Source organism: Sinocyclocheilus rhinocerous, unplaced genomic scaffold (genome assembly GCF_001515625.1).
Source record: "Sinocyclocheilus rhinocerous isolate Xijiao unplaced genomic scaffold, SAMN03320098_v1.1 scaffold1166, whole genome shotgun sequence".
In the NCBI taxonomy this organism is placed as follows: domain Eukaryota; kingdom Metazoa; phylum Chordata; class Actinopteri; order Cypriniformes; family Cyprinidae; genus Sinocyclocheilus; species Sinocyclocheilus rhinocerous.
The window spans coordinates 7,362-20,361 of record NW_015646356.1 but is presented as its reverse complement, the minus strand read 5'-3'; the positions used below and the strand labels follow the sequence as shown (position 1 = coordinate 20,361).

The 13,000-nt window shown below is 36.9% G+C and overlaps 2 protein-coding genes across 3 annotated transcripts in view; one reads left to right on the top strand and one right to left on the bottom strand.

Annotated features, from left to right (window-relative positions):
• The window catches only part of LOC107707577 (FAS-associated factor 1-like), a 72,962-nt gene extending 65,804 nt beyond the window's left edge, over positions 1-7,158 (bottom strand). Inside the window, exons 1-3 of one of the 2 annotated variants that reach the window (XM_016511643.1) lie at positions 6,815-7,158; positions 5,830-5,898; positions 1,686-1,732 (exon numbers count right to left, since the gene is read on the bottom strand). In XM_016511643.1, the coding sequence (XP_016367129.1) occupies positions 1,686-1,732; positions 5,830-5,898; positions 6,815-6,865 (167 nt within the window). In that variant the 5' untranslated portion in view covers positions 6,866-7,158. The remainder of the gene's footprint in view (positions 1-1,685; positions 1,733-5,829; positions 5,899-6,814) is intronic. The other variant, XM_016511644.1, reaches the window with a different exon arrangement.
• A 1,460-nt stretch (positions 7,159-8,618) lies between these two features.
• Positions 8,619-12,582, top strand: LOC107707576 (cyclin-dependent kinase 4 inhibitor C-like). The gene is made up of 3 exons (XM_016511642.1): positions 8,619-8,786; positions 9,194-9,856; positions 11,560-12,582. The coding sequence occupies exons 2-3, from the start codon at positions 9,725-9,727 to the stop codon at positions 11,929-11,931; spliced, it is 504 nt and encodes a 167-aa protein (XP_016367128.1). The 5' UTR covers positions 8,619-8,786; positions 9,194-9,724; the 3' UTR covers positions 11,932-12,582.
• The last annotated feature ends 418 nt before the right edge of the window (positions 12,583-13,000 follow it).

The window sequence follows — 13,000 nt, the reverse complement described above, 5'->3', positions numbered from 1 at the left end:
CTGCATGTATGAAATAGTGGTGAGCATCTAAATAATCCTACCGCTGGTCACAAACACGTCGCATTAAACAGTATTTTTAGGGCACTGTATTAACGCACTGAAATGTGGCCAGCGGCGCAGAACCCACAGTTGGCTACATCAGTGCCGAGTCCTATAAAAAGCTCCCAACTTTGTTGGTTGTTCTCCTCCATTAACAAGGTCATCAACCAACCGCTATGAAAACCCCCGCAGTAAACTTGATTGTTTGATTTCCTGTGACTCTGGTGTTGAAATAGCACAAAGGGGGTAATTGCTGGGGAGCAGACTTCCAGAGGGAAATGAGATGACAGCCTTTTCTGCACTGCTATTTCACCACAATTATTTCCGCAACACACTTTAATTCTCACTTTCTTTTTCCTCCCCGTGTTTTTTTTTTCTTCCCTAACCCTAAAGTAGCAAAAAGAATGGTTTTAAGACATGGTACCAAAGTGATGTACAATAAATATACAATAAAATGTTATATACATTACAGTGATGCACAATAAATACTACTGTAGTGTATATATACACTACAGTGTAAAAGTTAGGGGTCTGTTTTTTTTTTTTTTTTTTAAAGAAAGAAAGAAATTAAGAATAAAAAAAATCATTTTAAAAAATATACCCAATTCCAAACTTTTGAATGGTAGTGTAATATAAATATACAAAAAAAAAAGAAGAAGAAGAACAAGAAGAAAAGTTTGCATTTAAAAATCATAAACAATGTCTTACAGGCCTAGTGAACTTCCACTAAAATCGAAAACTCTTTCTGTCATATTTCTAATAACTGTCGATTACATTACATTATATTATAATACAGTGTGTATATGTGTACACATACACACTGTATTATAATGTAATTATTTGTGATGAAATTATTTGTCTACTATAATTACTTATATATATTAATTTTATTAATGATAGTACACATAACATTTTATTGTATATTTATTGTCTATAGTGTTCCAGAAGCTATAAATACCTTTAGAGTGATAAAGGTGGATCATATCAATATTGCTTTGTCCTGTCGTGTAACAATTCCTCAAGATTTACATTTTGTGCTTAATTTTCTCAAAATTTCCACTTACACTGGGCTGCACCAGACACTGAAGTGTCCACCTAGGCTAACTGTGGAAGAGATCATTGATTCCTTTACACATAATTGTCAGTTATGAAATGAAGCTAGATCAATATTACAGTGCAGGATTTTGTGTTCAGTAGTTAGTTTGCGTATTAGCCAGACATAAAATGGAAGAGCAGACTTCTGATTTGACTAATCAGCTGAACAGACATGATAAGAGCTCTACCAAAGGCCCTACAAGCCGAAACACACGCTGCTCTGACATTTCCCCCTCGATTCCTTAACATTCAGGGAACCAGCAGCAGCCACAGCTGGGTCTCATTATAACTTCAAGACGAATGCCCTTTTGAGAGGAGGCCAGTTTCATTTTACAGGGGCATGAAAACAGTAACCACCTCGTTCGGGCCATCAAGCTCAGCCAGGTCTTGATTCAGGTAATGTGCCGTCTTTGGAGTTTACCAGAATTAATCTCTACTCTAAAGACTACCACATGCAATTCGATGGAGTGGAATCTCTGCCATTATCTTGTAAAAGGAAAGCCTGAGTTGATGGTTTTAGATTCATAAGAATCAACAAATCAACATCATACCTTTGCAAGATCCCATTTTCTTGTGGTATCACTCCATTGATGGCTGCCTACAAAGAAAACATAAATATATTTTAATGAGAATTCAAATTATTGATGAATACAAGAAATAACTGTTAGCTTGAGTTAAAATCAAAAGTGACATAACATGAAACCTTTTAGTCAATGTATGTGAATGTATAAAAGGAAACATATTTCAGGTGATGTAACTAGTCATCATTTATTTTGATGTTTTAACACAGCATGTCTGAATATGTGTACTTCCCTACTTCATAGTATGCAAAAGAACACAGTTTATGAATGGCCGAGAAGTAATACAGAACATACTCCACAGTATGCAAATTTGGTGCACTGTTAATCACCCTGCTGTTTGCAGTTTATGTAAATAATCCTGCAATGTGACACAACTTGCACAAATGTAGTCTTTAAATTAATATGAAGTCATAAAAACTCTTGACTAATGAGGTCATAAATTCTTGTTTCATAGATTCCTTTATTTTACACTACCATTCAAAACGTTTTTTGTAAATAAAAGCCTTTTTTTTTAAATTATTGTTTTATTCAGCAAGGATGAACTGTTTATTCATCAAAGAATTCTGGAGAAAATTTTATTATGGTTTCCACAACAGGCAGCACAACTGTTTTCTACATTATAGAACATTTTCTATAATTATCTATAATATCTACATTATAGATAATAATAAGAAATATTTCTTGAGCACCAAATCAACACAGCATGTCTGAATATGTGTACTTCCCTACTTCATAGTATGCAAAAGAACACAGTTTATGAATGGCCGAGAAGTAATACAGAACATACTCCACAGTATGCAAATTTGGTGCACTGTTAATCACCCTGCTGTTTGCAGTTTATGTAAATAATCCTGCAATGTGACACAACTTGCACAAATGTAGTCTTTAAATTAATATGAAGTCATAAAAACTCTTGACTAATGAGGTCATAAATTCTTGTTTCATAGATTCCTTTATTTTACACTACCATTCAAAACGTTTTTTGTAAATAAAAGCCTTTTTTTTTAAATTATTGTTTTATTCAGCAAGGATGAACTGTTTATTCATCAAAGAATTCTGGAGAAAATTTTATTATGGTTTCCACAACAGGCAGCACAACTGTTTTCTACATTATAGAACATTTTCTATAATTATCTATAATATCTACATTATAGATAATAATAAGAAATATTTCTTGAGCACCAAATCAGCATATTAGAATGATTTCTGAAGGATCATGTGACACTAAAGCCTGAAGTAATGGCTGCTGAAAAAAATAGCTTTGCATCACAGGAATAAATTACATAAATTAATAAATAAATAATAAATAAATTACATATTAAAACATATTAAAATAGAAAATTATAATACATTTTAATTCACAATACTGCTGTTTTTACAGTATTTACTTTTGAACTGTAGTATATAATAAATAGACGAGAATCAATTTACTTAAGATATGGCATAGCATATATCATATCACACAGCAGGACATAAGTGCTGTCATTACTTGAAATTTCACATCAACTACCTAAATAAATAGTGGTCTAAATACACTGCTCCTTTTTTTAAGATGATAACGCAAATAACAGAGATACACAGCAACCCAAACATAAAACACACAAGCAGTATCCAGCAATGTGGGCCACATATTTCCCCCTCTCTTTCTCTCATCAGACTGAAGTGGAATGCACAGAGATGGGCCTGATGTGTTTGTGTCTGTGCGTGTGTGAGCAAGTGGGTTCTGGAGCCAGACTGTGATAAGGAGACTTACTCTTGGTGGATACAAATCTGAATGGAATGGCTTCTGATTGAGCCAAATAACAAAGTGTATACAGAGACATACATCGCAACGCTTGCTATGCTCTGAAATTTTTTCCATGCCGGTAGAGGCCACAGAAATTATGTTTTGTCTGCTGTAGAGACAGAACATCAGATATTTTTAACCCTTTAACGCTTGCAAATATGTAGACGTCGACGAAATGCTCTACACATCTAAGGCCATTTGACTTCTCATGAAAGATTTGCTCAGGTGCAGCGCAGTGTTTGTGTGATCAAGTGTGTGCGCGGCACACATCCTGGTTTCAGCGTGGGGTGTTCAAACACTCGCTGGCTGTCCCGTCTCTACATTTTTTGACTCAATCAACCTCACAACCCTGAGTAGAACAGCGAGTCATCACATTCACAGGTGCACTTAACCACGCCATGGCTCAGGCCTGTTTTCTTTGAATTGCTGCCAGCATACAACCAGCTTCCTGCTAAATATAGTAAAACAGCCTGCTTTTAAGATAAAAAGCAACTTTGTGGAGGAAAATCTGTCTGCAAAACCACAATTTCTTCATTTTGTTTGAAAACTGTCGCTTTAGATCTGTCCTGACACTGCATTCTTTATACAGCCATTACTGTCTGTAAATACGAGATGGCTTGAACCCTATTTTAGGGTCGAGAGTGGGTCACATGCAGTCCCTCATGCGAAATTGCACTACGGAAACTGCTAGAGGACACGCCATCTCTTACATTCACCCAATCAAAACAAGCTCTGCACGTCTGCCTTTGTCTGTGGTGTGACACCTGTCACAGCTGCATATTTTTTAGGCTCTAGAGGTGAAATGTTTGTGCGGCGGCGAATGAAAGGTGATATACCATACTATAAATCACCAGGATGCTTGTAAAAAGACTAAGAGGACTTCAATTACAATTTCCACACCATGTATTCGGGAGGGATGGGCTCCTGCAACAAGGCATTTTTAGGACCGTTTTGATCGGTGTAAATGACCTGTTTGCAAAAGATAAGATGAAAGGCTATAAAAAGGTGTGAGCATCTGCAGACTAGACTGCAGCAGACATTAATGTCTGTTCAAATAACATTATCGATTGAAACAGACACTCAGACACATAAGCTCTGCACAGTAGGAGCAACAAAGATGCTACTATTTGTTCACTAGGAGTGAAACAGTTTCTGCTTGAAAAAAGGTACAGATCTTGTCCCTTGTTTGGGCATGCATTTCGCAGCTGCAGTGTATTGTCTTTAATGACGCCTCTTTAAAATTACATGTATGAACTGTAATGTTATTCTATGTATCACATAATCAGCATACAATTAGAGAGGAAAATCATTGGATCATTGGATCAGTATTTATCATTGGATCAGTATTAAATAGACTGTTTATATGTTTATATGTTTGAATGTAATAATCTTTCACAATCTGTAACATAATTTTACAGCGCAGTGCATTCTGATGTAGTAGAGGTATTTATTTAATACACGAGTTTCACAATTTGAGTTGAAATACTGAAACAAATGAACTTTCCACGACATTCTAATTTATTTGAGATACACCTGTATGTGGCTTAAAGCTCTTAACAGCTTTTAAGGTGCAGTGTGTGACGGTCACAGAATAACCGCACATTTAAATGGACTTGAGTTTATGAATGCACTCACACATACACACAGAGACTGTTTACTGACACAAGTTTATTATGATTATGAGTTCATAAAAATACCTGTTGTCTTTGTTGTATTGTCTGTCCCATACTGTTAGTGGTTCTACGGGGAAATGGTGGCGGGAATCTTTGGTCTAAATCTACTTTGGTCTTTGAATCTACTATTGTTAATTGAACATGGGTGTTTCATGAACAACTCGTCCGCGTTGTCCATGAAACAATCTACAAGCTACAATCTTGCTTGGTTCATTATAAAGATTTATATTATAATATATTATCTGAACCATTCCCCCATGCATACCATAAAATGACACCACTACACAATCATGACTCAAAGTTTTAAAAAGAAGTGCTAGAACTGTTACTGATGACCCCTAAAAAAAACTAGATACATGATGCCCCTGATTATAACACAATTGTTCACAGTGTCAAAAATAAAAATAAAGCCTTGAATTACAAACATGTCAGACTAGGTTCTTCTGCTGTACAGAACTGTGCCAGAATGTCCTGTGTGAACAATGGTACCAATAAATAGCCTTTGTACTAAACATAGTGGCTTTGTCTCCGATGCATCACCACAATCCACAAACAATAAACAGGAGACACAATCCCTTGTTAAAGCTGTTTGTGGTTTGAAACAAATCTAGCTGTGTGTCAGTTTTACAGATTTAACAAATAAAGTGCATCTTACCACCAAGTCCCAGTTATTGAGTTCTAGAAGTGTGATCGCTTCTGCAATGTTGTCGATTCCGGTACATGCCTGAAACAAAACCAACAAACTGGTTTTGATATTTGCATATTAAAAATAACAAACCAAAAAGTCCTCTTTTTATATTGAAAGAACGAAATAACAGAACAGGCCAAAAATACATTTCTGAGAATGATAAATGAATTTCTATTTTGTTGCATGCTACATAAATATGCATTATGAACTGAATATATTCATGTACAGTATATATATATATATATATATATATACACATACACACCTTACATGTAAGGTCAAGCTAAATATTTATTCAATATAACAAAGGAAAAGCTATTAAATTATATGAGAGATGTTTATTGTAAACCTGTAAGTTTATAGTCACGATGAAACAGTGTATATAAGCAACCTTCAATTTTGGTGAATGCCACCTTAAAATATTTGTAATTGCTACATATTTCTGATCTCTTTCAGTTTCTATTAAATAATAAACAGTTTGCTAATCAAAACACATATTGTCAACACTCGTAAACTGACTCATATTTAAAATCTCAAGGTAAACAAATTGAAAAACATGAATGTGACAGGTGATGGCAGTGTAGAAACAGAGAGAACCGTACAGGGTCATCTGACAGCTTCTGGCCATTACAGGGTCATAAAAACACAGCTCAGGCTTCAGATGACAGTCCAGCTATGTTTTCTAGTCCCAGATGAGCAGACGACACCAAAATGATGTATTTTAGGCTGTCTATTGTTCTTTTGTCTAGTCATGTGCTTTCCAGATTTCATTTTTGCTGAATAATTCAAACAAAGCCACTGACAGCTGACCATCCGGAGAGATGTCAACAAAAAGAAGTTACTTAAATAGCCGTTACCCGGATAGCACTGAGCAGTCACAAGAACAGGTCTGATCTACTCATCCAGAGCTTATAAAATCACAAATTATCAGTATTTATGTGAGGAAACTCACCTGAAAGTCGGCCAGGATCATTTCTCTGTCCATGTTGCTGTCGGAGGCCATTGCAGTGAGAGGCTAACGACTCATGTAAAAAAAAACAAAAATATCAACCTCCGATTTCAAAAGAGCAGCTCAGGACACGGCTTATCAGTGTGCGGCAAGTAACTGAGTATAAATGCTGCTCTTTGGGGCCGTGTTGTCAGTGTTACGTGGCTTTCCGTTTTTCTGTTATCGTCACTTTGCTGTTCTGGATCGGCGTTCAAAGCAACGGAACATCTTACGGCTGCCGTAAAGAAGTGCCGTGAACTGTCGCGCCCCTCTCACGGTTGGAGAGAGCTGTATATTTTTAAAGCAGCAGCAGCAGCAGGGCCGCGGTTGAATTTGAATCGACTGTCGTACAAGCGACATGTTTGACTACCTTATGACATTTTACAACAAAAAAAATCTTTAAAAATATTTTCTGAAACATGTTTATGGGCACTGTAGGCAGTACTAAAATACCAATTTACATCAAGTCAGTACCAATTTTTCAAAGTTCACTACCGAACTGCCACCCCCCAAAATGATTTTTAATTTTTTTTGTAAACGTGAAGATATAACACAACCATGATGAACAACCAAACGTTAGTAAGCTTTAAGAAAAATCTTAAAATTTAAGAAGGGCTGATTTCATTTTACTAATGGATACTCTTGACTAAACTCACAGTTTTCCTTTATGCCATCTATGCTAAAAAAAAGAATTAAACCAGTTTAAGTTGGTTTGCTGGTCTTAGCAGGTACATGCAAGCCCCACCAGACTGGTTTTAGATGGGTTTAGAGCAATTTTAAATGGGTCAAAATGAGAAATTAGCTTGTCAAACAGCAGAGCACCATCTTAGCCAGCTAGAACCAGGTAAAACCATCCTAAACCAGCAAACTAGAGACATTTGTTGCAATTCAACTTGCTTAAACATTAACCTACAAATGTAAATCTTGTCTCAAAGATAATAATAAAACAAAAACATCAACAAACCAGTCCACGCTGGTCTTAGCAGGTATGCCAGCCCTACAATGCTGGTTTTAGAGGTGTTTAGATCAGTTTTCAGTGAGTCAGGCTGAGAGGCCTTGATCTAGGCCAGGCTAGGAACCAAGCTAGACCATCTTAAACCAGCAAACCAGAGTCATTTGTTGCAATTAAACTTACTTACGTTTTTATAAGCCTTGCCTTGCCTGCCTGGCCTGAAATAAAAATAAATAAATAAACACTAAATAAATAAACCAGTCACAGCCTTGCACAGTGAAAAGTGCCCAAAATCCTCTCAAACCCAGCAAATCAGTAGGCTAGTTTAGTTTGTATGAGCAGGGATGTAGTTGTATGTCTCAGTATAGCCTACTACTAATATAATAGTGTGCACTGTTAATGTAAACACATTAGGCTAGCTATTGCTGTGCTATATGGCTTTAATTCAAATGAATAAACAAAACAATGAGATGGAGAAATATTGAAAAACTGGCCATTTTCAGACAGATTGTAGGCTACTTGTGATGCGGTGGAGGGTTTCATCTCGGCAGTTTACATGACTGAATATAAACCTTGCACTGTCTTACACCCTTTCATCTTACCAGTAATTTGAATAAATTTCACTTCAAACACACATTTATGGAGAGAGGAATTTTATATTGGTAATACCAACACTTCAAAGCCTTCACAGCTCAAGGATGAATGTTTAACACACGGCAGAACCAGTGAGAAGAAAGCAGAAAGTGCATCTCTCAGCAGCCTCTCCCCCAGCAGCAGTATTACCGTTGAGTCCCGCCTCACTCCGCGTCTGTTAGTAAAAGTGGGCGGAAGTGCCGGCCCTTTATTTCAAAAACGGAGTGATGTCAAACAACAGCGGCAGACTCTCTGACAAAGTCAGCTGTCTTCTAACCAGCTCATTCAACGCCCATAAACCGGTCGAAGAGGATAACTCGATGCCCGCGACGTAGCCTAACCATTCTGCAGGTAGTGGATACAATGTTTCATTTTCCATTATGACGTCGTCCATCATCGGCTGAATCGTCACAATGTAACTGCACCTCCGTGCGCGAGGAATCACTACGACAGAACGTTTGTAGATATTCACGCCTTCAGTTCGACATGCGTGATCGCAGACCGAAAACCTATTAAAGCTTCTGTCTACGCGTGTCTGTTTGAAATACCGGACTAGTGTCAGTTAACAAGTTTTGATAACCCTCACGCCAGCGTTCTTTGATGTGCACATCAAAGAAGATTCGCTTTTGACGTTTCATATTCAAAATGGGCGGGAAGCTTGCATAAAACTTACAACACATCCTTGCAAACCCAACTGGATGCATAATATGAATTTCCTCGCGGAATAACAGTCTTCTCACTCTATTTATCTGTTTCAGAGGTCGTTCGGAGGCTTGAAATGACAACATCTGCGAATGTCATGAACGCATCGCAGTTCTCCAGCCCATTGCACCTGCATATAGTTAATATCAGAGGACTCATGAAAGGAAAGTTTGGCTCTCAGATACGAGCATTTTTCATGTGACTACCACGGATCTGTTTGAATGTGAGATCGTATCTGGACCAAGACCGCAGGAGAGCTGCATGTCATTCATGGACACGGGGAGGAACTTCGCGCATTGATCATATAAAAGAGGATGTTTGCTTTTTTTATTCCATATAATTCTTGATTGTGCGTATATTTGATACGAGATGGCATGGCATCCCTGTTTTCTCCGCTGGTTCCGATGGCTTCGGTAGGACGATATTAATGTGGGTGGACCTTGGCGCATCTCCAACGGATATTTTTTAGGGGGGCTGGAGGATCGGGCTATTTACTACAGCTTTGTAGTACTTTTTACATCTAAACCAGCGGACATTTTTTTTAAACGCAAGCATCAGAGATATTCTACATCCTTTGTCAGTATATAATGGCCGAGGACACAGCTATAGATAGGCTGAGCACTGCAGCTGCGATTGGAGATCTGAAAGAAATTGAGCAGACACTGCAAAGCAACGTGAACGTTAATGAGAAGAACAAGTACGGCAGGACACCATTGCAGGTTAGACTCACATCTCCACGAACGACTTTCATATCTAAACACGATGTTTATAATGCATAGTGCATAGAGCCTCAGGAAAACATTTTGTCCTTTTCTTTCTTGCGGTCACTAGCAGTGGCCTGGTTGATTTACTTCTAACTAAACCAGTGTTTTTTTTTATAAAGTTTACCTGCGAACCAGCAAGTACGCACCTGTTGAACTGACAAATGATCTATATTTTATTTATGCCAATAAATTAGCGTCACTCGTTTTCTGATACATAAAGAATTTATTGTGGAAACTGAAAAGTGTTTTATTACACCACAGTCAGCTCACGGGCTAAATGAAATCTGACATTAACGAACAGTTTTTGGCAACATTTTACACTTAAATTAGGATAATTCAGATATCATTGTATTTGTTTCTATACTTTTTATACAACGTAAGTGTAACAACAAAGTTAAAATGTATTTTTAATGATCATGTGTTTTTGTTTTAATAGGCAATAAGGCCCGAAGTGCTCATGTTTATTATTTCCTTTTATGGCGTAGGATAAAATTCTAGAAATCAATAAAATAAATAAATTAAAATCGTACACACCTTGAGATGCTGTTTTTGCTTTTTTCAGATAAACATAAAATGTTCTGCTTATCAGAAGGCCGTCTGGACTAACACCAAGCTCAATATAGCTGTTTAATTTCGGTAAAATATTCATATATTACTCATGTTCTCGTGTCATATTCACAATATATACTCTTGGCTTGAGAATGAGTGATAATTTGAACACTGGGTAATCCCCATCCTCGATGTTCAAAGCCGTATAATGCTAATTTCTATATGTGGCATATATTTATAGGTAGCCTATACATGACATATCAAATATTCGTGATTTTTTGTTTTAACAACATTACGATTTTAGGTTTAAAAATTATGAGTGAATAAGGAAAATTGTATGTTTTAAGGTGCTGTGACTGGTCACTGCTTTTTAGGTTTTGACCGTTTTATCACCTTTTACCTTCACTGGGTCATTTTAAATGGCTCTGCGATGTGACAAAGGAATTTATGAAAATAAGTATTCCATGTGGTCTCTTAATTAATATGAGTTGCAAAAAATGCACGCATAATAATTATCCGAGAATGAGCTGTGTATTGGAGCCTTACCCATATTAAACAATTCGTGTGATGTACTGGTGAACTTCCTCGTAAAAATTTCCATAAACACAATTCATAATATAGGGTATTTTTTTTCCTGGGTGTGTCGATTAGGTCTGCCATCACTTCATAACTTATCATCAGAGGTCAGCGAGTCATAATTTAGGAGGTCATTATGTGCCTAAAACTGATTTCACCACGAACATTTTTTATATCACAGGTTTTGAAGTCGTGGTTATTCTTTCAACATTCTTTCTATTTCTTTTTATTTACATGAGAGTTACATAACAATTAAGTCTCTTCTAATAGGTTAGTAATAATAATAGGTACACGTCATAAGATATACAGTGTGCGTGTGTGTATGTATGTGTATATATATATATATATATATATATATATATAGGCCTTAGATACATTCATGTAGATATTACCCTTTATCTTGATAAGAAATGAATAATGCACTTATGATGCTTAATTGAAATGCACACTTTCATCAAAAAGTGATTAATGTAATTGATTATTATAACAATATTTTTAAGCACCTTAACACATCTCTTTGGGTTGTATCTCAGGTGATGAAACTTGGCTGTCCGTGCATAGCGGAGGCGCTGCTTCGAGCGGGCGCCGATCCAAACGCGCGCGACCCCATCCTGCGACTGACCGTCAGTCACGATGCCGCGCGAGACGGATATCTGGACACTCTACGGGTGCTCGCGCAGAACGGTGCTGATGTCAATCTCCCTGACAACGACGGCAACCTGCCTCTGCATCTGGCGGCGCGGGAGGGACACCTGGCTGTTGTGCAGTATCTCGTATCTGACTGCAGCACGCCGCCTTCTGTGCCTAACGCAAAAGGCTACACGCCTCGTGACCTGGCGCTCATGCACAAAAAACACAGAACTGTGGAGTGGCTGGAGAACATTGCGCCTTCACAATCCAGCTAGAGATTATGACTATGGGCCTGTGTGTTTTGTTGTGTAACAGAGGTAGCAGACAAACGCTGAATGAGCGATTTATTGCATTGCAGACATTTCAGCCAACTACCTCTCATTGCATTGTAAAATATTGGGCTCAGGGGCGTGTCTGTTTGTGAAGAACAATTAACATTTCAGTTGACATTGCATGTTATTCACATTGCCCCCAATTTCAACTGGCTAAGTGGATTACATTTTATTATTTTTTTAATAAGATATTTTTCAGGTCATCTAAGTCTCCATTTTAGTTTTGTATTGATAATTTTAATTTCTTTCACTAACTTCCAGGCAGGTCACGCCTGTCCTATATGTCCTGTTTTATAACAAGAAAAAAAGATAACCTAAATTAATTGATGTGCTTAAAGAAACCAATCTCCCCTTTTATTAAAGTAATTGCACTATAATGGTCAAAATCCACTTAACCCCTGACTGCTCTGTTTTTGTTGTGTTTATAGTTTTATGACATTGAACTTGCACTTTTGCTTGTAATTAATGCCTTTTAACTGTTGATTTACTGTGAAAGCTTATGTTTTGTCGCATTGAAAAAATTAAAACCTTGCAAAATAACCAAAGACAGCTGTTAAACGGTTTCGTGACGTTGTGTGTTTAACTCTGGCCTCGTGTCACTGAAATACGGGTAGGCCTGGAAAACATTTATGAGACTGTATTAAAAACATGAAATATAATTGTTTGAACATTGATAACAGTTTTTTTATGTTGTCGAATGTTTAAAACAGAAAAATAAAACGCTGTGACGTTCGCGGTGGCAGTTGTATATTTTTAGTGTAGGTACAGAGCACAAGTTGTCTGCCGTTCCCTCTGTAAACAGAAAAAGCCTTACAGTTGACAATAATCAGATTTAGCTTTCATTGTAGTGAAAAAGCGAAACTACATTAATATAATCTAATTTGCGTTGTCCTAAAATTCATTTGACTAGAATTAACTACATTTCTCTCACCTTTAAGATATTGCAGGGGTCAATTGCACATTGTGTTTCTGCCCGGATTTTAACTTCTAAAATAAAAGTCATTTTAATATT